General features: G+C 38.6%; 1 protein-coding gene across 1 annotated transcript in view; it reads right to left on the bottom strand.

The window, feature by feature from the left end:
* The window catches only part of GC (gamma-glutamyl carboxylase), a 105,036-nt gene that overhangs the window by 12,849 nt on the left and 68,799 nt on the right, over positions 1 to 23,388 (bottom strand). The window contains exons 8-9 of the mRNA XM_083111634.1: positions 21,498 to 21,622; positions 13,438 to 13,569 (exon numbers count right to left, since the gene is read on the bottom strand). Of these exons, the coding sequence (XP_082967760.1) occupies positions 13,438 to 13,569; positions 21,498 to 21,622 (257 nt within the window). The remainder of the gene's footprint in view (positions 1 to 13,437; positions 13,570 to 21,497; positions 21,623 to 23,388) is intronic.

Raw genomic sequence — 23,388 nt, 5'->3', positions numbered from 1 at the left:
GCAGATCTTTGGTGATTTGAAGTCTGCCAGGACTAAGCTGCAAATTCTCAGTCGAGAAACTACAAGTGCATATCATGCCCCAATTCGGAGAAAACTGCTTTCGGGACTTTGCGAATCATATAGAAATCTACACGAAGCAGAAAGGTACTTAGCAAAATTTGTCAATTTGGACGAGTGTTACTCGCATCGTGCATATCGGATACAAACAAACCAGTTGTTTACACTATGGACTTTCAAGGATTATTTTTACAGCTCTTCTTTCATCTATCGCCTCGTGTCTTATCAATCTTATTCAGTTTTAAGATGCGGTTATTTCATTCAGACGGACGGCCAACCTCGAGTATTGTATTCTATCAGCAGGAGAGAAATTGTTAAGATGACTGACGAAACGCTTCGAGTTAATGCTTTTGATGTGCTGGTTAATGGTTTCCACATGATTGTTGAAAGTTCAGTGAGAAGAAGCAATGTGGAGACCAAAAATGAAGCTGCTGTTCTCACACAAGACGAGCACGTGAAGATTACAGAGACGATGAAAACAGATAGAATTGTACTCAACAAGGATCCAAACTTCTTTTTGAGTGAGACCAATGAAAACATTACGAAGAGAACGAACATTGATTTAAAAGAAAATGATATTCTACTAGTTAATGTAGAAGATAGGCATTGGGACCCCAACTCACACTCGCACCCAATTCGTGGCCAAGAGATAAATTTGCCTCAAGGAGAAGCCCTGGTCGTCACTCTTTCTCCTGCATGGAGGGTGAAAGATAATGAATCGCCAGGTGCATACATTGTAAATGACGAGCGTAGATATGGCATCGCTGCTAGGGCACTGAGCACTTCGCAGTCACTCAGAAACGCCACCGACGACCAGAATGAGTGCACTGGAAAAGAAGAGAGCGTCAAAGGGTCAAGCAGCCACTTGCTGCAGAGAGATTTTAAACTAAACCGTGATTTGCCGATAAAACCCCTGGAAATGAACTATATTATAGATTGTGCAGCACCCTGTGCTTGCTGCGACAGATATTTTGAAGGGAAAGCGAGGAGAACAATACAGGAAGCAACGAGTATTCCTCAGAAGGAAGAACTTGACAAGATTGCCGAGGCCGTGACTTGTCAGCTGGCAGAAGACCGTGGCAGAAGACCCACGGATCATGACGAGAGGGAACCGACATCTGAGTATTCTTCTAGCTACGTACACGAAAGCGGTGACATTTACTGCGAACTCTTGTCCCACGGCGTACAGTTTCCTTACAATGCAAGAGAACTTGAAAACATGTCCGAGGCCGTGACGCATCAGCTGACGGAAGACCGCGCAGGTCCACGCACGAATCATGGAGACGCTCTGTCTGCCGATGTGAAACCACCTGGAGAAGCCAGCACATCGAAGGAAGGAAGCACTGCTAGGAACGTCTACAGAAGAGGCGACGACTACAGTAGAATTTCTTCCCACGGCGTGCAGGTCGCTGGAAAGGAAAAACATCATGAGAGGAATTTTGAGGCCACGACACGTCAAATGGCAGAAGATCATGAGGAATCGACCACGAATAATGAAGGCGCTCTGTCTGCCGATGTGAAACCACCTGGAGAAGCCAGCACATCGAAGGAAGGAAGCACTGTTAGGAACGTCTACACAAGAGGCGACGACTACAGTAGAATTTCTTCCCACGGCGTGCAGGTCGCTGGAAAGGATAAACGACATCATGAGAGGATTTATGAGGCCAGGACACGTCAAATGGCAGAAGATCGTGAGGAATCGACCACGAATCGTGAAGGCGCTCTGGCAGTTTATGCGATCTCGCCCACAGACACTCAAGATTCGGGGGACGATGCAACGCAACACGAAACTACTAAAATGGATCGCTTTGATGGAATTAAGGTTCAAGTAGAGGAAACAACGCCCTCGCAGCTTGCAGATGAAGATTCGCGCTCTCGACGGGGCGAAAAGTTTATCAGGACTTACGTTAGTGCTGAGTGGGAGGACACGATGGTGATGGTTAACTGCGCTGTTCAAGCAAAAAAATCCTCTTCAATGAAGAGCTTGAAAGGGAAATTTTTGAAGAAAAGCGCGTTAACCGTCTTCCAGAAGGAGGTTGCCAGCTTGGAAGCAGCATTAGTATGGAGGTGCGAGGAGCTTCAATCGAAACAGGAGGAAGAGCTGCAATACTTCCTGCTCTCCAAAAAAAACAACAGAGCACATTACACATTGAAATTCGCTACGTTCCAATGCAAGACTGTAAAACTGTTCAGGAGGAATCTAATGAACCATATAGAACGAGAGTTCAGGAGGATTCTGGAAGAGAGAAGTTTCTACGAGATGGTTGGGAAGAAAAAGGAGAAGCCGCTTATGCCTTGTTACTATTGCATTCAGTGTCGGCGGGGCTCCGTGGGAAGTCCACCACGCGAACCCCCCCGGCACCTGAGATTTTAACTTTCGCAGGGAAAAGAGGGCAAATGATAGTTGTCCATACCGAAAACCAGAAGAAGAGAAAGGCAAACGGCGACAAAGAAGCTGAAAAGAGCAAAGATAGTCCCATATCCATAGTTTATAACAGTGAATGGAAGCGTGCGGAGGAAGAAATTAGTCAGTTCGTGGACTCCCAGAAGTCCTCACTGCAGAAAAAGCTGTTTTCTACAAGTGCGCTATCTAGATTTGACAAAAAGATCCAGGATTTGGAAGCAAGCCTTAAACGAAAGCTTTCGGACGAACAGATGGCTTCCGAAAACAGACTCAAATATTATTTTGAACAACCCAAGCGACTCGACCACGAACATGCTGTGCGGTTCATGAAAAGTCATTGCCTGTCAATTAAGGAAACGAAAAAGAATCTGATTGAAGAGCTGAAGTTGGATTTTAGAATCCTTGAGAAGGAGATGGAGTTCTATAAGGTCAAGACAGGGTGCTGGAGAAGGTTGTCATGTTTCTGCCGCAGGAATTTCTGCTTGTCGAGTGAAAGTGGCTTATGAACATATAATTGCACAGATTCCGTTGGAGTGATATTGTTATTTCTGAGGTAGATAGATGAAGAAGCATTCAATTTGAGATTCAAATCCGTCTGTAATTATAAGCAAATAAAGAAAAATCTTTGTTATGTGTTATCATATGAAGGGTGTTGAATATTATATGCCTAAGGTTCTATTGCTACAATTATATCTTGAAAAGGATAATCATGAATTTTACGACTTTGGCACTAATGTCCACTTTAGTTTTAGTTTTCGTTAATACACCATGTAGCTATATTATTATTAAGAGAGTTTTTATAAACTATTTAACAAATATAATTTTAAAATTAAACGTGCCCCATAAAATGTTTTAGTTTTCGGCACATTTTAAGAATTTCGCAGAAATTTATCTATTTTGCATTAATTCTTCTCCCTGCCTGTTTCTAAACAACGTAACTGGGCGTACACTTGACTGTTTCGTTGACATTTTTCTCAATTCTGGAAATATTACACTGCGGAAAACTAAGTTAGAAGTTTAAGTCCGCTTTATGCACTGGTAGGCAAATCGGCACTGGACCTATAATGTAAAGTGAGACCCGAACAACTATATGCCGTTGGGGGTATCGAACTCGGGGGGTCTTTCTTTACCACTACGGAATCGAAGAGGCCCTTGAGAAACAAAACGAATTAAAGTGAAGAAGGTTTGGCCGGCAATATTTCCATTCAATCCGAACAGTTTTCTGATTTTTTCTTGGGGGGGGGGGGGGGGGCAGGGGGCTTATAGTGACTTCAATTTCTGGATTCAAATATAAAAAGGAAATGCATATATTTGGAAGGAAATGTATTTTTTTAATGGGGGAGTAGATTGTTGCATATTATTTATTATAAATATTACTGGTACTAATAAGTAGAAGAGAACATTAAAATACATACATACAAAAGAGATTTTCATTAGGGCGCTAAATGTTGAGACGACCAAACGAAAACAGAATGGAAGAGATGAATCTCTGGTACAAGATTGTGAAGAAGGAGATGAAGTTCTGCAAAGAAAGAAAACGATGCTGGATCATCGTTCTGCCGCCGCCATTTTTGTCTTTGGTAGTGGGCAGTTGTTTACGTGATGTTTAGTGGACTATGTCTTGTGTCATGAAGACGGTCATCCAGAGATTGAAAGGAAGAGGAAAAGAAGAGAAATAAGATAAGAAGCAGAGGTAGAAGACGATGGAAATGAAACAGCGAATACCAAGAACGAAATTATGCTAAATCAGAGTTTGGAACTATCATCATACTCAATTTCCTTTCTTTAGGAATTAATCCTATGTTATGTACACTATGTAGCCAAAAGTCACCGGACACCCAAGTGAACGTGACGGTCAGGCCAAGGCAAATATATTAAATTCCTGATGGGACAAGTATTATGGCTGGGGAACGGATTTTAAGGTGCAGGCAGCACCTTTGCAAAAATATAGCTGCTTTCATAACGATCGTTTGAGATATGTATTAAGTAAAGTGAACACACTTTGTTGCATCTTTTCGTTATATTACCTTTTTTATCCACTTTTTACCCCCTCTTTTTTGTTTCAGCACATTTTTCCTACTCTTTTTTCATGTTTTGTTAAAAAATATTGGACAGAAAAAAAAATTCACTCTTTTTGAGCAGCTATATAAAATCCTATAGTCTCATTTTGTAGAGTGGAACGAGAGCTATTAAATAGTACAATATAATCATTGCAGACCCAATAGTTCTTAAGATAATGTAGCAAAACCCGCGAGAGAAAACACAAACTTCAACGTAACCTATTCGGCAGAACCACCGTTCTCTATGCGGTCCGCGCGCATTATATACAGAATGCGGGCACTAATTAATCCCCCATCAAAATACGCCGAATTGCAAAATCAAAATAAATTAGGAATATGTAAATTCATATACCTTTCTTGAAATTTCCTTGTACTTTCTTTGGAAGAACCAAATCCTTCACTTCCTTCATACCAGCCGAGGGAGACAACCCCCACCCCCAACGAACTGGCGGTACGCTCAGGCTCTAAGGAGGCAAATTAAACCCTTTCGAGGACAACACCTCAAAACTTCAAGCTCCAGCCAAGTAAACAGGAGCAAAAACGTCTTCCCTACCCTAGAAACTCAGCTGTTGCAGTTGCAGCAGGAATAAGCATATCCCAAAGACGAAAGCAACAAAATTTTCCACTCCTACCTACACTCAGAGAACTAAATGCGCCATATAGATTGATGTACCAGAATGCAGCGATTGATGCACTAAAGTGTGTTTTGTAGCTTCTTCAAGGAATCAGATTCACATTTGATGCATTGTGGTGCATTTTTGCATATCGTGAAAGAAACACCAAAGTGCATCATTTGATTCAAGTGAGGATTTCTTTCAGTCAAGATGCACTTTAAAGCATCAGCTGATGCGTTTTGATGCTTCATGTAGCTCAGACGAAACGTTTAAGTGCATCATCCAAGAAGATGCAGGAAGGTGCATCAAGGAACATCAACTGATGCATTAAAGTACATCTCGACTGAAAAAAAAACCTCACTTGAATCAAATGGTGCACTTTGGTGTTTCTTTCACGACATACAAAAATGACCAAAATGCATGAAATGTGAATCTGATTCTTTGAAGAAGCTACAAAACACACTTTAGTGCATCAATCGATATGATGCATTTATTTCTCTGAGTGTAGCACCACCCTTCAAAAGAAAAGCCAAGTTACACGGGACGTTACTTACACCAGTAAGAATGATGATCATGAAGACAGTATGGAATAAAGTCAATTTATCAGCACCTTCTTGAAAACATTTTCAGAAACATTTTTTTTCCTTTCCCGACCATAATTTGCACCTTAAAATCCTTTCCCGAATCATGACACATTCATGCCTGATCATGGTTCAAACCTGGGGTATCTGGCTTGTTAGCGTGATGCTCAGAGCACTCAGCCACGGTGGCCATCAACAGTGTTTCCCATTGTTGCATACGCAAATACCGTGCGTCCATTTCGATCTGCAGCCGAGAGATCGGGAGAAGCGTGGCGGGCGGCGCTGACGGAGAAGCCGACATTTGCGGCCTGTAATGCCCGCTTATTTTTATAGACATATGCAGACATTTATATAAATATTGCAAAACGATCACTAACCTGTGTTACAACACGCAAAAGTTCTTCTGTAATTCATCCAAGTTCCGCTCTTATATACACAAAAAAATACGCTTTAGAAACGATGTTAAGAGCCACAGATAATAAAACATTTTAATCATAGTTTTGACCAGTAACGTCCTGCTTAAGTTTATATCCTTGAAAGAGTTTTGTGCCGATGGGGATCGTTTGGAGGTTTTGAATGTGCAACACTGTATCAAGATTACGATGTAGAAGAAACCGTTAAAAGTCAATAGTGTTCGTGAGCTTCCTTGCAATCCGAAATATCCGAGCTCGAGTATTTTGTTCCTTCGCGACTAGATGAAGACAGAGTTGTAAATATAGTGGCGAGCAATGTAAACCAAGAGCGTGTTAATTTCGTACTGTGCGCAAGAGTGTTATTCTTGGTTACTTGCAGTTACTTGTTTGTGTTATTGTAGTGTGTATGTGTGACGTGTCAGTGAGACGATTGGAATGCCAGCCGCAAGATTCACGTTAGAACAAAGATTTTTTTATGTTTGACACGTACCTACGTGAAAACAAACTCGTGTCGAGACGTGTGTAGGTAATTTGTACAGAAATTCCCATGCGTTTCAACTCCACACAGAGATACGGTTAGACATCTTGTCCTTAAATTACGAGAAACTGTATCGTTAAATTTTAAAACACCTAAGCAAAAACGACGGATTCTAACCGAAGCAAAACTCGATGATATTGGTGCAGCGTTAGAATGTTCTCCAAACAAACCTCTACGCCGTGTTTCACAAGAGGTGGGCGTGTCAAAATCATCAGCACATACAGTCACTAAGCTACTAAAATTAAAACCATACTCTTATAACACAGGTTAGTGCTAGTTTTGCAATATTTATATAAATGTCTGCATATGTCCATAAAAATAAGCGGGCATTTCAGGCTGCAAATGTCGGCATCTCCGTCAGTGCCGCCTGCCACGCTTCTCCCGATCTCTCGGCTGCAGATCGAAATGGACGCACGGTGTTTTGTGACCATGTTTTGTCACGAAATAATGCGAAATGAACTGCAAAAAGCGAAATTAACTCTTAAACACGAAATTTAGGGTTTATTCACCAATGCGGCACCTTCTGAGGTCTGAATTATCCTGAGAGTTATGCAATTACCGGAAAATTGATTAATTCTGCTGTTAATATTGGAGAAACAAAAATTGACTCCTTTACACAGAAATGAACTTAATACTCGGATAACTACATAAATGGGCTATTAGAAGTGAAATGTTAATTCTGTGGAATAAGTGTAGTTTTTAAATCAAATTTCGGTTTATATTCACAATTTTAAAACCAAAATTTCTCTTTATATACTTTTGATCCAATTTTTCACCGCTATAACACCGATATTTTATTTTATTTACCGCTTTTGAACCCGAAATTGACTCAGTTTTTATACCGAAATTTTGCTTTTTTATTTACCAAAAATATGTGCCTCTAATAATCACCTATAATTTCATTAGCACATGGGGTTAGTCTTCTTAAAAGAATGTTAGATAATATTTTATATGTTGTTGAGAGTAGAGAAATTCCACGGTAATTATTGCAGTTCATTTATCACCTTTTTTAAACACAGGAACAATTATGGATTCTTTCCACTGTTGAGGGATTTCTTCTTTATTCCATATTAAACAAATTAATTTATGAATTTGACATATTAATGAATTTCCACCATATTTAATTAACTCAGCTGGTATTAAATCAATGCCAGGTGCTTTGTTATTCTTTAGCCTTTTAACAGCATCTTTAACTTCAGTCAAGTTAGGTTCTGGAACTAAAGGTTCTGCTGTGTGTACTTCACTTACTTCTGATTTATCTCCTACATGAACATTTAAAAGGTCATTAAAGTAGTTCTTCCATCTATTTAAAATATCGCTTGGGGCAGCCAAAAAATTGCCATTTTTATCTTTTATCAAGTTTACTTTAGGTTGCCACATATTTCTAAACTCATTTACACCTTTATATAAAACTCTGATATTCTTATTTTTGTTGTTTGTTTCAATTTCGTTAATTCTACTTTTCAAGTAATCTCTTTTTTACATCTAAACGTGCGGTTAACTTCTCGCTTTATTCTATTATAATTGCTTAGATTTGTATCATCAAGAGTTATTTAACCACCTAAGTCTAGCCTGATTTCTTATTTCTATTAGGTTAGGGCATTCATTATCAAACCATGGCTTACTTTTCCTTGGTTTATGGTATCCTATACTTTCTTTAACTGCCGATTCTATTGCATTACGTATGTGCTCTCACTTCTTATTTACGTCTGTTTCATTTATATTTTCATCATTTAAATTCTGCAAAATATTGAATCTATTTGACAGTTTAATTTGGTAATCTTTCTTAATTCTATCAACAGCAAATTTTTCTGTATTAAATTTTAGAGCTTGTAGATTTTGTTGCTTATGACTTATCACAGAGAGTTTTTCTCTTAATTTAGTAATTACTTAATAATGGTCATTGGCACAGTCAGCACCTCTATGTGAACGAACGTCAATTATACTAAAGATTGTCCAGCGAAAAGAATAGACTGTTGCTTCAAATGGGCTTTTACTTTCCCTACATCCCCCCTCTTTTTAAATATGGTTTTCACTACTCAGCGCAAAGGTAAACACACATTTGCTTTTCTTTCGAATGCAAAACGCTATTCTGGAACTGGTTAAGCTTTCAGACCAGCAAAAGTTCCTTCCAGCAGCGCGTGTTTTTAATTTTGTTTGTGCAGGGGCACGTGAACGGAGGGGAACGGCGAGCCCAGCGTTTTCGACTGCTTTCCACCCCACCCCCTCAGCCAGTACCGCGGTAGACAAAATTTCACGGAAGGAGAGGGTGACTGACCGTTGGTTTCGACGAGGAATGACTGTGGCAGGATGTGCGTTGGGTTGTGTTGTGTTGTGCTGTAAAAAACCGTTGGTTTTAATACTGAAATATGAGCGAAAGTAGTGTAAAGAAGAGAAGGCGTGGTGAGGTTCTCAAAAGTAAAGAAAGGCAAATAGTAATGAATATTTTTGTTTATTTAAAACAGAAAAATCCGGATCGCAGTGTAAGTTGGTTTGCCAGCGAGACGGCGAAAGCAACTGGAATTTCTCGGGCTACTGTGTATAAAATTCGGGGCGAGGTTTCTCAAGGTCCTCTTGAAACACCAGGTAAGAAACGACCCAGGAAAAGATCGTAAATTACAAGTAGAAATGTAAACTATAATGATTTTGTCAGAAGTGCTGTGCGACGTAAAGTTCACGAATTCTTTTTTAAAAACAAACCCCCAACACTTAATTCTGTTCTTGTTGCTGTTAATTCTGACTCCACATTACCGAATTTTAAAAGATCAACGTTTCATGTCTTTCTCAAAGAACTTGGCTTTTCGTATGAGAAAAGGGGCAACAAATCCATGTTAATGGAAAGAGAAGATTTAATTTCTCTTCGCCATAAATATTTAAGAGAGATTAGGAAGTTCAGGCGTGAAAATAGAAATATTGATTACACTGATGAATCCTGGGTGAACACCGGAACCTCAGTCAATTATGAATGGAAAGACAAGACAATTACAACTGCAAAACAAGCGTTTCTGGCAGGTCTTTCCACTGGCTTAAAAAATCCAACATCTCGCGGAGCGCGATACGCTTTAGTGCATGCGGGTAACGAACGCGGTTTTCTGCAAAACGCCCAACTTGTGTTTCAGTGCAAAAAGAATACAGCAGATGCCCATGATGAAATGAATGGAGAAACGTATGAGATGTATTTTCGGGAACAGTTGCTCGTCAATCTCCCTCCGGGATCTGTTATTGTTGTTGACAATGCCTCTTATCATAGCCGCAAGCAAGAGCCATTGCCGACAACCTCGTGGAAGAAGAATGATTTAAGAGGATGGTTGAAATCTCATGGCATACGTTATGATGACGACATGTTACGGAGAGATCTTCTGGAACTTACAAATATTCATAAAATTAAGTACGATAAGTATAAGATCGATGAGATGGCAAAACAGATGGGGCATACGGTGCTTCGTTTGCCCCCATATCATTGCGAACTGAACCCGATTGAACTTGTGTGGTCACAGGTTAAGCATCATGTGCGGTGTAACAGCACTACATTCAAAACTAAAGACATTGAAAATTTAATCACTGAATCATTTAAGACAGTAACAGTTGAAAACTGGCAAAATTACATAAAACATGTCATGGACACAGAGAAGGAAATGTGGAATGCAGATGAATTGCAGGATGACGTTGATCAGATAATAATCCACTTGGGTGAAGATTCCAGCGAGAGTGATGATCTGACAGAAGAAAATGATTCTGGTGATGATTCTGCAATGGAAGGAATTAACTCCCTGGAGTGATATGTGAGAGAAAAGTAAGTTTATTAAGAATTATTTTTCAGATTATGTAATTTTGTGAATTTGTTTCTAGTTTTTAATAATAGCTCACCGTGAACTTATTTCTTCAATTTGTACGTACCCGCGATTCAAGCGCCAGCACGTTTGTTTGGTCTTGTACTTTCACTGCCAGCAGGTCCGTTACTCGCCCCTGCGGCAAGCGGCAACGCTGTTCTCATATACCCAACAGTCTATTCTTTTCGCTGGACAACCTTTAGTATGCCTTCTTTTATCAATGACAATATGATCTATGAGTTTTACCATCTGGAGAAGACCAGGTATATTTATGCATACCTTTATATTTAAAAGTAGTATTTTTACAATTAAATTCTTTGAGGTTGCAAAAGTAATTAATCTCATTACTTAATTCATGAAGACTTTATTTACCAATAGTAGGTTTAAATGCCTCTTCTTTGCCAATCTGTGCATTACAGTCACCTAACAGAATTTTCATATCATACTGGGAAAAATTATCAATGACCTGTTCTAACTCTGCATAAAAGTCATCTTTAGTATTATCATCTTTATCTTCCGTTGGTGCATGGATGTTTATTAAAATAATTTTGCACCACCTACCTTGTAAAACTTCATATGATATCCTAACATTAATAAATTCCACTGTTTTAAGGGCCGAGATAATTCTATTATTTATAAAGAAGCCTGTTCCAAAAGTATGATTTTCAGTACCACCATAGAAAAATGTATATTTTTTAGTTTTACAATTTCCTTCTCCTGGTCACCTAACTTCCTGGACAGCTACTACATCTAATTTATACTTAACTATCTCATTAACTGTACACCGAAATGCCCCAGGCAGGTAAAGACTCAGAACATTCCAAGTGCCTAATTTAATACCCTTATTCCTAATGTAGATCTTATTCTTAGTCCAGGGATATCCCAAAGTAGTCCTCGCCCGGAGATCCGAATGGGAGACTATTTTACCTCCGGAATATTTTACCTTGGGAACATCCATGGCCTCATATTGCTGATTATTGACATGTCTTTTTACAGTGTAGAGTTGTCAGCTCTACGCCTAACCCCCAATATGAATGGAGGACTGCACCTGTCGTTGGTCAGCGGATCCCTCGGATCTAGCTGCGAGGATCACATTGTAGTCCACCAACCATACCCCATTTCTGCCAATTGTGGGATGCTCATAGAGCCATGACAGGCTCTATAAATCCCAACAAAGCAAAATGTTGACCATTTCACTCTGTTGGTTGACTAACTGCAGTGAACATGCCACTGGGCGATTGGGTTGTCACATTCCTATGCCTAAAGGAGTTCCTACGTAAAATATGCAATTAGAACGCTACGGAATTTACCGAAGGGGAGAAAATTTCACAAAGACTGGAAAGAATTGGAATTTAATTCCAACAATTACATTTGCAACAATGCTCATTGAGGGTAACCTAGCATGGAAACAAAGAATTGTTTGAATATCGTTGCTATAGTTTAGCTTTAGTTCTAATATGAAGATAATCATTAAAAAGCAATAGCTTACCATCAAAGAATATTGTGTGTTACAAAAAAAAATGACCTGTAAAGGGGTGAGTAGAACAACTTTATTATTAAGTTATTTAGGATTATTGTAGTCTGTTTAGGAATGACAGAGTATTGATTACTTATTTACAGATTATAATCAATAACAGTTATTGTAATTACATTCATAGATTCAATTTTGAGAGCCTCGTACTAAATACTTTTATCTCCCTTCAAAAATATAAATAAAACAGAAAATGCAAGGTAAAAATCGGAACGTTATCAACTAAAAATTATCCCTATAACATAAGCATGATATTTACTTGCAAAATGTATAATGTGAAAGAAAAAGTTTCAAAACATGAATATGCACAAATCTAATGGAAAATAGACTACTCCTACCAAGGTATATAAATCGAAATAAAGTTGGTATGAACTCCCATAATAATAATAATAATAAAGCTCTTCCCAATATTTCTACAAGTACAGTACAAGAAAGACTATAGCTTCTTTTATTCAATCTGTAACTTGTATAATACTCCATGATATAAAGTAAAACAATAAGCGAACCTATTTAGATTGATTGGATTTATTTTACTTTGCTTTTCTGCCAATTTTGGCTAATCATGAAGATGATGATGAATGGTGAAAGGACAATCACAAACACACAAAGACAGCACACAACATTAGCCCCATGGAGGATTTTACTGGCCTTAAGTCCAGACACCAAGGCATCACTAATCTGCAAAATGCAGTCCAGACTGTACTACATGGAAGTTGACGGGACAACATCATGTTGAAATCATATGCAACATGTTTTAAAGCATTAAATATGATTTAAAGATATGGTTGCATCGAGAGCAAAGTAAGCCAGAAAAATTAAGTATATTCCTTTTATTTATTTATCTATTAAATAGGGTGCCAATATTTTGAGGGAGTATCATGACATTAATTCTTTTCCAACTTTTTCTCTTTTTTTGTTCATTTAGCACCCTCTTTGCCCCCATGGCCAGGGCAACCACATCCCTGTACATAGTAGGGTTGGCATTTTGCCTAGGTTTTTTCTAAAAATCCCAACCCAGGAGGGTTGGATGGTATGAAAAAGGGATTGTATTCCCCTGAAGGTGGGTAAATTTATTATGTGAACATCCTCCTAGTTGGCACCAACTTGAACAAACATCCCCAAACTAACAATTTCCACCTAAACCAATTTAAGGAAAATGCAAACACACACTAAGTTTTACCAATCTTACTCTCCCCCCCCAAAAAAAAAAATATATGAAGTTTGTGCCAACAAACACGTGCACAGACCTTTTTGGTAACAGTCTTACTGTGGATCCAAACGACTCCTCCCCTAGTTCATGTGAGGGGGATGCTAGGGAAGATCAGGTTAAAAAAAGCACATGGATAAAAAACTAGACATTATGTGTCCTCTTCATTTACTCTATTCCAAATAATATATATTTTACTTACTTCAGGGTCAAGGAAATGCTCTTCTCCAGTATCGTGGTCCATGATTTTAATCACAACTAGTATTGTATCCCACGAATGAACCATCATGTCCCATGAATATCCATACAAGCCATTTGTCCAGTTGTTATATCCCTGAAAGGTAGATTGGATGATGTTATAGATTGAAGCTAAGAAAACAGGGGTACATACATACACCAGCATTAGCCATTCAAATTGAATGACCACTATTAGAATGAAGCATCTATTAAATTCACTTAAGTATCTTCTTGTACCACATACTGTTGATAACTGGGAACAAATAAACACACCACAAATTAACATTAAAATTTTCTGACGTTTTCCAATCATATTGTCAAGCAGGAAACAGACGCAGAGGAAAAGACTCAATCAGGAATTTTCCCAGACTTTCAATTAAATACCAACTACTTCTGGGTCAAATGTCTCAATTACAAATTAAAACTGGGACCAAGAACCTTTAGCCACTCTCAATATACAGTCAACTCTCGATTCTACGACCCCGGGTATAACGACCCTCTCGAAGTAACGACCCTTTTCCCGGGAACCGTGAAAAATTTAGAAAAAAGTTGAAAAATTGAAGGAAATCGGTCGAAAAATGCGTTGTTTTTTCCTCCACTCATTCCCTTTACGAGCGCTCTACCGCTCACAGTTAGGTCTGAACTAAAAATAGACACCACCACACCATGCTTGAGTGATATCCAATAGCACTTGACCTCTGCCCTCCCCTCCCCAGTGATGCCAAAAGCAGGGAAATTTCCCGCGGCACAGGGAAATTTGAGGGTGAAAAGGGAAAAGGGAAATTTAATGAAAAATAGCTAAAAAAACAGGGAAATTTAAACTCACATTTTCGTTTCTTCTTTTAAAAATTTCAAAAATATTTTTTTTCAGGGTGTACTTTTTCCAAATTAATAGTTAGCAACAGTCACACTTTTCAGTAGGCTAAGCTTTCTTTCTCCCTGTTATAGATGACCTTGACCGGCCAGTCTTATATTTGTCGCGTTTCCTAGAAAGGCCACAAGGCACGAGCAGCGCTGCACCTGGAAAGAATTTGGGACTCGATTTTCAACTTCTTTCCTTGTTCCATCCATCATTTCAGAACGTGTCTTAGTGGCTGTGTGTGTGACTTTGTGTGTCCTGTGTCGTTGCAAGGAGAATAAAAGAGGTGACTGATGCTGAAAGGAAGCTACCTACAACTCCAAAAAGGTTAGAAAACGTCGTGGGGATTGATCTGCGGATGAAAAGAAACATGTGAAAAAATTTTGTATTGAGTGTCAGGAAGACCCGCAATTCAAAGGCTGTTAAAGGTAACGAGTGTAAGTGTCTTGAATATCATAGAAATGTTTGTATCCCAAGTGAGGCGAGTTGGAAAATTTTCTCTTTCTTTTCCCCAGGAAAATTTGAAAAACTTAGAGTACCCGACCCCACTTCGGTGCGCCCTGTTATATTCTCTTGTTCGAGACTATCAGCCTATTTCTTCACACTTTTATGATTTTCATAAATATTTAATAATAATAATAATAATAATAAAGTTTGTTCCTCAGGCAAAACAGGCGTCAAAAGAAAAATATTAACAGCAGGCCCTTAGCTAAGCTTTGACAATGGGTGGGTTTCAAAGTCCGACTATCATTGCGCCGCAGACGAATTTTTTTTTTGGTTTGGGAATTTTTCAATACATTAGTGTTTTATTTTAAAATTCAAATGTTTATTTTAGGATAATTATATTATGAAAATAGGTTTCTAGTATTTTATTCAATGGGGGGTTTGAACCCACTAAACCCCCTTATATACGGCCCTGATTAACAATTATAGTAATACAAAAATACAGCTTCAGATGTGTTTTGAAAATCGAGGGAAATTTAGGTCGAAAAAGGGAAATTTTACACTGGTAAAAGGGAAATCCTGCATTCGGAGATTGGCAACACTGCCCCTCCCTCAAGTGCACCAATGTTACCCCGCAGCCGACTGCCGCTACCCAACGTGCCACGCTTGTTTTGCCACCCTTGCTCTTGGATACGCGAAAAGAGAAGATCGAATGTGCTTGGATGTTATTTTAAATCGACTTGACTTGTTTCCTTGTCCTAAGAGCTGCTGAAAACTCGCGGGGGAGGGTGGGAGCAGCCCGAAATGACTGCTGGACTTGCAGTCTTTGCCAATGTGTATGGCAGGTCAAGCTCTCTCATCGATAAATACACCACCTTGAGAGATAAGATCGCAGGAATGTTCGAAAATACAGATGCGTGGCGCCTGGAAGTCTGGCCCATCTGTCCAGCTCTGACCTAGAGTTCAGCAGGTTCCCGTGAGTCCGCAACTTTCGGCCTTGTAGCCGACAACTTCCGGTAACAGATTTCATTCAAAAGGTGTTCTTTGTTCCCTGCAACACTTCATAAAAAAGTGAAACTGTTAGAGATAATCAAAACCACATAGGTGAAGTAAAGATCGTCAACCCGCTTAATGCGTTGTCATCCAGGTTTGCACAAAAGTTTACTTCGATCTTAGGTGCATCATAACTCCCGTTTCCCACTTCATACGTTTTCCTAATTGTGTCGATGTCGTGATATCTGCCAAAAAAGTGTTCCGTTAAACGACTGACTTCTCCCTCTTTTCCTGTCAGCAAACGGGGGGGGGGGGGGGCGATGCAGATTGTTTCAGCCAGGATTTTCTTGCTGATGCGGGCTGATTACAGGCGAGGGTGGAAAAGGAACCACCCCTCTTCCTTTCCTTTGACGTCTAAAATGGGGCAACCAGTTCTGGTTATATTCTTGAAAACGAACAAAACCCATAGAACAAGTAAAAAAAAAAAGTGACCCTCTACCCTTACCCCAGCTCATTCTCCGCCACTGGTGTGCACGGCAATGTTGATAATTGCAGATTTCAGTTTTTTTATTTATTTATTTATTATTTTTTTTTTAATGCTGTTGTCTGCATAGGAAATATTGCCCGTATTATTGTCTGTTGCATTGTAAAATATAAAGCAAGGGTCATTTCTTCTTCTTTACACTGCTGTTAAAAGTTCCGTCTTCGACAGTTGCCTTATCTTTAAAATGCTGGGACTTTTCTCTTTCGCCACCTGTTGCTCGAACTTCCAGCCGGTCTCCTTGTTTTTACGATGCAGCTGGCGCCAGTGTTTTGTCTAGGCTCTTGCTTGCCGATAACAGCGATGACTCATCCAGCGCGAAGGAAAAAGTTATTGTTTTGAATCTCGCAAAGCTGTTTTGATTTGACGATAAGGAAATTCGATCTCCAGAAAGGAAAACAAGAGTTTAAATAACTTCATGTTTTGAGCCTTCCGATAAGCAAATCTGTAAATTTAATTTGCATCCGCTTTTCTTCAGAACCATTCATGTGGAGGGAAAAAAAAGTGTGTTCAATGTAGGAATGGTCGCTGAGACAGATTAAAAATTGACATCGAGAATACTCCTAAATCCAACATTAAATCGTCGATTAACCTGAGAGTAAATAAGGATCTACCATTTTGATATGTGAAAATGCGCAGTTTCATAAAGCTTGCTTTCAGTTCATTTTATGCTGATGGGCTAATCGGGACTAAATATACAGTTTAAAGTGAAATTCAATTCCAAACCCGAATGATTATCGACTGCCACACTGTTTAATGACTTGTCCTAGAATATGGGTGAAAACAGATCGCAAGTTGCGCGTTTCCTTTTTCACGCTGGATTACAATGCAAGTCAAGGAAGGAGTTTCGACTGCTCCCTTGAATGGGGAAGGAGGGTGAATGAAGTTGGTTGAAGCAAAGAAAAGTGACTTTTTTTTACGATGTATTTTACACAGCCAACCAAAACGAACATTACAGCCCTGCCTTTATTTTTTTTTTGTCTGGTACTTGGAGAGGTTGTGTTGTTTCTCCAGAGAGATCTAATCTTACCAGTTAATCTTGTAACAGACAATGCTCCAGTAAACCCGTATAAAATCCAACATTCATTCTGCCCGATTATCTCCCGACTTTTGCTGGCACCAGTCTGACTGGTGTGAAGATTCTTCGAGTTTCGCTTGCAATAAGGGAGAGATTGTTTTCCTTTCCATTGGTCTCAGTGCAAACGGGTTTCTCATGAACTAGACTTGTAAGTATTTCCTGGAAAAGCAACGACTGTGCACAATTGAAATAAAGTAACATTATTTTATTTTCCTTCTCACAACACGCATCCGGTGCATAACAGGTTGTATAACTACCAGGATAAATGGTGTTACCATCTCCTAAGCATCTTTGTGTCCGTTTGAGCTCCCTTTAAGCTGCAAATTGGTGCAAATTCCAATAACGACCCCTTCGAAACAACGACCCTTTTCCCGGGAACTGTGAAAGGTCGTTGAATCGAGAGTTGACTGTATGAAGATGTTAAATAATTATGGCAACAAGATCTATCATGGTCTACACGGTAGGGTGCCTGACTGCCAAGTAGGAGACCTGGGTTTGATTCCCAGGGTGGAAATTTTTCTGGCCTTCTCCCCACATAAAGCAGCTCCGGGGCTCACTCAGCCTCAAATCAATGGGTTCCTGGGGGCAACGTTGGGGGGGGGGGTAAAGGTGGCTGGAGCAAGGTGCTGATCACATCACCTCCAAAATGGCCAAGCTCGAGAATGTGTGGGGCCCTGCCCCCACATCCCGTAAATGTGCCTTCATGGCATGGTGCTATATGCATGGGGAACTTTACCTTTTAACGATATCTGTCATGTGAGTGACAAGTCTTGATATCTTATGTATTGAAATGTCCTCATATATCAGAATTTGTCAGGAAGCACTGCACAGTTTGTATCAGTGCTATTATCGATACACAGAGTTCATGTTTGTTTTTTTATAAATAATCTATTCTATAAACATGTTAAAATGTATCGCTTCCCACATCTCATTTGCAATTGCAGACATTTTCAACACATCCCTGTATACTGGCATATTCCCAAATATTTGGAAACTCGCTCACATACGCCCCCTGGCTAAAATCACCAACCCAGTAAGCGCTCAAGATTTTCGACCGATCAGTATTCTCCCCACTTTGTCAAAAGTATTTGAACACATTGTGCACGAGCAAATTTTTAATTATGTACAATCAAAAAAATATGTTAAACCCCTTCCAGTCCGGTTTTCGCCCACAACACAGCACCAGCACAGCACTCATTAAAGTGGTGGATGACGTAAGGTCAGCGATGGATAAGAGATATCTGACAATGCTGGTTCTCCTTGATTACAGCAAAGCCTTCCAAACCGTCGACCACGATATCCTGCTGGCAAAATTGTCATCTTATTTCAACTTCTCCCAACCTGCTGTTAACTTGTCTCGATCATTCTTAGCAGCCAGACAGCAATGCACATTAGTTTCTGACAATAACTTGTCATGGCTGCCGATAAATTGCGGTGTTCCCCAAGGAAGCGTTTTGTCTCCACTACTGTTCTCCATGTACATAAATGATATATCGGAAACATTTAAATTGACGAATTACCATCTGTACGCTGATGACGTCCAATGTTACTTATCGTTCCCTAAAACAAACATCAATATGGCCATCAAAGCCCTAAACGATGATATTATGAACGTCTGCAAGTGGTCTCAGGCAAACGGTCTACGAGTAAATGCTGAGAAAACTAAATATATTTTAATTGGCTCACGGCACCTCATATTCACAACAGCGAAATCCTCCATCCCGGACATTCTTGTAGACGGAAAACCCATTTCACTATCACTTTCGGTCAAAGACCTGGGAATTGTTGTGGACGAAAACCTCACCTGGAGTGACCATGTGAAGGCCATATGCAAAAAATCTTACGCAGCATTACACTCACTGTACCGCCTAAAAAACATCTTACCACAAGAGGTAAAGAAAACACTTGTGGAATCGCTAGTTTTGTCGCAAATAGACTACTGCGACTTGACGTATGTTGACCTCAACGGTGAACTAGCAAGACGTCTACAGCGAATACAAAATGCATGTGTACGTTTTATTTATAACATCAATCATTTTGACCACCTTACCCCGGGTTTCAAAGACCTAGGCTGGTTCGACCTTTCAACATGCCGTCGCTTCCATGCTCTTACAGCGCTCTACAAAATAGTGCATTCAAGAGAACCCCCCTACCTACTTTCACGATTTCAACCCCTAAGCGCAGCACACACCTTTGCTACCCGTTCACGAAACAACTCCCTGCTCACCATCCCCTCCCACAAGACAGCATTTTACGAAAATTCCTTCACTGTCACTGCCACCAGAGCGTGGAACGACCTCCCTAATGACATAAGAAACTCTTCTTCTCTCGGCAATTTCAAATCAAAATTAAGAAAGCATCTTCTGGAGGCAACTTACCAGTACTGAAAACAAGGAAAGAAAATAGAATGAAACCTTTCTTGGTCTAAATTTGCAGGCCAAACATCGACCGACTTTTCTGTATTTTAAGTATTTTTGTTATGTGTGTGTTCATGCTGTACGTGCATTTTTTACGTTTCTTACAGCATATATGTGTATTTTTGTGTTTTGTCTTTGTTTTTTTGTTTTTTGTGTTTTTCTTCTTTCTTTTTGTGTTTTTTTCTCTTTTGGTGTTTTTTTATTTTCTTTGGTATTTTGATCTTTTATATTTCGCAAACTGTTAGATATTTCAACTAAATTTGTAAAATGTGAAGTAGAGATGGTTAAGTGTAAGAAAAGGCTTGTGCCTTAACTTCGCCATCCAAAAGAAGAAGTAAATAAATAAATAAATAAATAAATAATCTAATCAAAACAATAAAAACACGTTTAAACATCCAAAATCTGATGGGAAAAATTACTGAGATAGTTATTCAAATATATTAAGGTTTTGGTACAGTTATTATGACAACTGAACCAGTGCATGGGACTGCAATGTTTATAATGACCTAACTTAGTAAGCCATCTGACTACCATGCAGGAAAGCTGGGTTCAATTACCTTGGCGAGTGATTTTAAGAGGTAATTTTTCTGACAATATCCGTGCATAAAGCTACTCTGCAGTTTACCTTGAGGCAACCTGTAAAGGTAATAAAGGCAGCCAGAGCATGGTGCTGATCAAATCACCTCTAAAATGGCTGAGATTGAGAATGTGCATGAGCCCCCCTCTCTATGTTGTTCATAGCATGATGCAAAGCACAGGGATTAGCTTCACCTCTTTCCATTACTTATTTTCAGTAGCTGATAAGATTTCATGTTTAGAATTTTGTTGCTTCACTTACATTTTGTTCTGGAAATTAATCACTAGAGCAACATATTTATGGTGAATAAAAGATCAAGAATTTGGTACAAAAACTGGGCACATTTCGGGATCAAAAGCAGTATATAAAATGGCATTTCGGTGTTAAAGTGGTGAATATAACCCTAAATTTGATTTAAAAACTATATTTTTTACACAAAATAAATATTTCCCTTCTAATAGCACATTTGTAGTTATCAGAATATTCAGTTTACTTCTGTGCAAAGGAGTACATTTTTGCTTCTCAAATATTTACAGCAGAATTAATTATTTTTTTGTGATTTGCATAATTCACAGGATAATTCAGTCTTCAGGCAGTGCCATGTCTGTAAATAAACTCTAAATTTCATGTTTAACAGTTTATTTTGGATTTTGTAGTTCACTTCGCATCATTTCGTGACAAAACATGGTAGGAAAATGCACCTCACATTTTTCAAAAACATGTAAAAGGAACATTACAGTGTGTGATTTCATATTTCATGATTCCATCAAAAACAAAATATGCATACCTCTATTGATCACACAAGAAAATTACAAACAAGAAAAGTTTTTACCACCTAAAAGTTACAAGTGTGCAATGCTATTGGATTGATTTGGTGTTTTAAGTCCACTTTATGCACATTAAGGCTAATCGGGACTGGACCTACAGTTTAAAGTAGGATCCGAACCACTACGTGCCTCCACCGGGTATCGAACCTGGGACCCCTTGATTACAAGGCAACGACGCTACCACTGCGCCATCGGGGAGGCAAATGTGTGCAATGCTAAAAGTTGTCAGTAAAAATATTTAGATTTTTAGATAATGTTTTTCTTCAAAAGTTTCCTAGGTTCTACTTACCTTTGTAATAAAGTGAGAATATGGAAGGAAGAGCTGCAAACCAACATGTGATGCTACAAGCACAATCACCAGCTTATGTTTCCAGTTCAACCTAGTCTTTGGTGAATGACTTGTAGGCTCGGGAGCTTCAAGAATAAAGCAAAAGGAAACACATCAAGATACAATTCAGAGTCATCTGGTTATACTTAAACATTTCAATATTTAACCCTACTGAAGAAAGAAGCCTAGAAATTGAGCTGAAATACATGAGCTAGTTTTACTGAAGCATATAAGCCATTTTCAAAAGAGAGAAAAAAGCTAAATAGGCATTTTCTTTGCCTTTTTTATGAAGCAAGACAACACTGGAGTTAAATAGACAATATTTACAATAGAGTTGCAAGAATCTCACAAAAGCTTGCAAATTATGAGGAAACGAGCTGTACTGTATGTTCTACATCAGCATTTTGGAACACTACATATTAAGTTTAATATCAAATCACATGAATTCATGTTATTTAAGAGATCAACCATTTTTTTTCCAAGGTCACCTGAAAATTACCTATTTTCTCTTAACTTTAAAAAAGAGTTTATCAGGCTAAAGACATTTGAATTTTTTTCATTTGAAAGAAACAAATTCAAGGGAATGCACAGAATTTTCTACATTGCATTCATCTGATTAACATATTATCTATGCAAAAACATAAGGTACAAGGTTACACTGTTTCTATGTTCTCTTCAGTGCAGTTATACAGTCTGAAGAAATTTGGTTATGTTATGAGAGTTATTTTTTTTTTTAAAAAAAAACTAAATTTCCTCTACTTGCACAAAAAAGTCAAGGTTTAATATGCCATGCAAATTTGTCTAAGGCTAATTTCCTCTGGCCAAGGTGTCTATAATTTCATAAATTTAGGTAGGGTACATGTATATGAACACACACATACACTCCCAGATAACCAAGTTCACCTGTAAAGGGTGTTAATAAGGGGAAACTGAACAGTAATATATGTTGATTACAGGGAGGAAAGCAAGTATCGTTGTGGCATGACGTTTTATGTGATAATTGTCATAAATTGCCTAATGGTTAACAAATAATTATTTTTTTAAAAATCACAACGGTGCATAATACATAATTACAGTCAAATTAAGTAATATATCCAGGTCATTAATTACGAAACTTTCTCAAAAACTGCAACAAGGAATGATAAACCAATTATTGTAGGAGATTTCTACATGAGAAATTGAAATGAAAGAATTTGAAGTTTTTTTTTTTATTTGGGCAAAGACACACGTGTTGTGTATGTGAAAAAAAAAGGATGTGGGGTAGTGAAGGCGAGTGTAATCTGCCTTTACTTTTGTCCCCAGAACACATGGTTGAGTTTTGACTTTTTGTTTTAAGTCCACTTTATGCAAAGGCAAGGCTAATCGGGACTGAACCCGCAGTTTAAAGTACGAGTAGGATCCGAACCACTATGTGCCTTCACTGGGTACCAAACCCGGGACCCCTTGATTAGAAGGCAATAACTTTACCACTATGCCATCAGGGAAGCCCAAACAAGTTAGCATTTATACTCATTGAATAGGTATTCGGGATTCTAATATTACACCTCTTTTAATTACAAGTTGACAATGTTAAATTTAAAATAAGTACGATAATAAAAGGTATTAAGGTTAAGTAAGGTTGTTATTGTATATCTTGTCAAGTTCATTTGGCTTCTTCAGTGATAGATTTTTTTGACAGAAACACTTACATTTCAGATACAGCAGCGTTAAAAGTATTCAAAATAGGTATCCATAGGATGGTTACAATAGTTGTAGCATTACATGTAAAAGATGAAGATAAAAACATGTGGCCTTTATTTTTAATGCTGCTGTCTACATGTAAGTGTTTGTGTTCCTTAAGAAGCAATTGAAC

This window comes from Lepisma saccharinum, chromosome 1 (assembly GCF_977018435.1).
Source record: "Lepisma saccharinum chromosome 1, izLepSacc3.1, whole genome shotgun sequence".
NCBI lineage: Eukaryota > Metazoa > Arthropoda > Insecta > Zygentoma > Lepismatidae > Lepisma > Lepisma saccharinum.
This window is presented reverse-complemented; position numbering and strand designations above follow the sequence as displayed.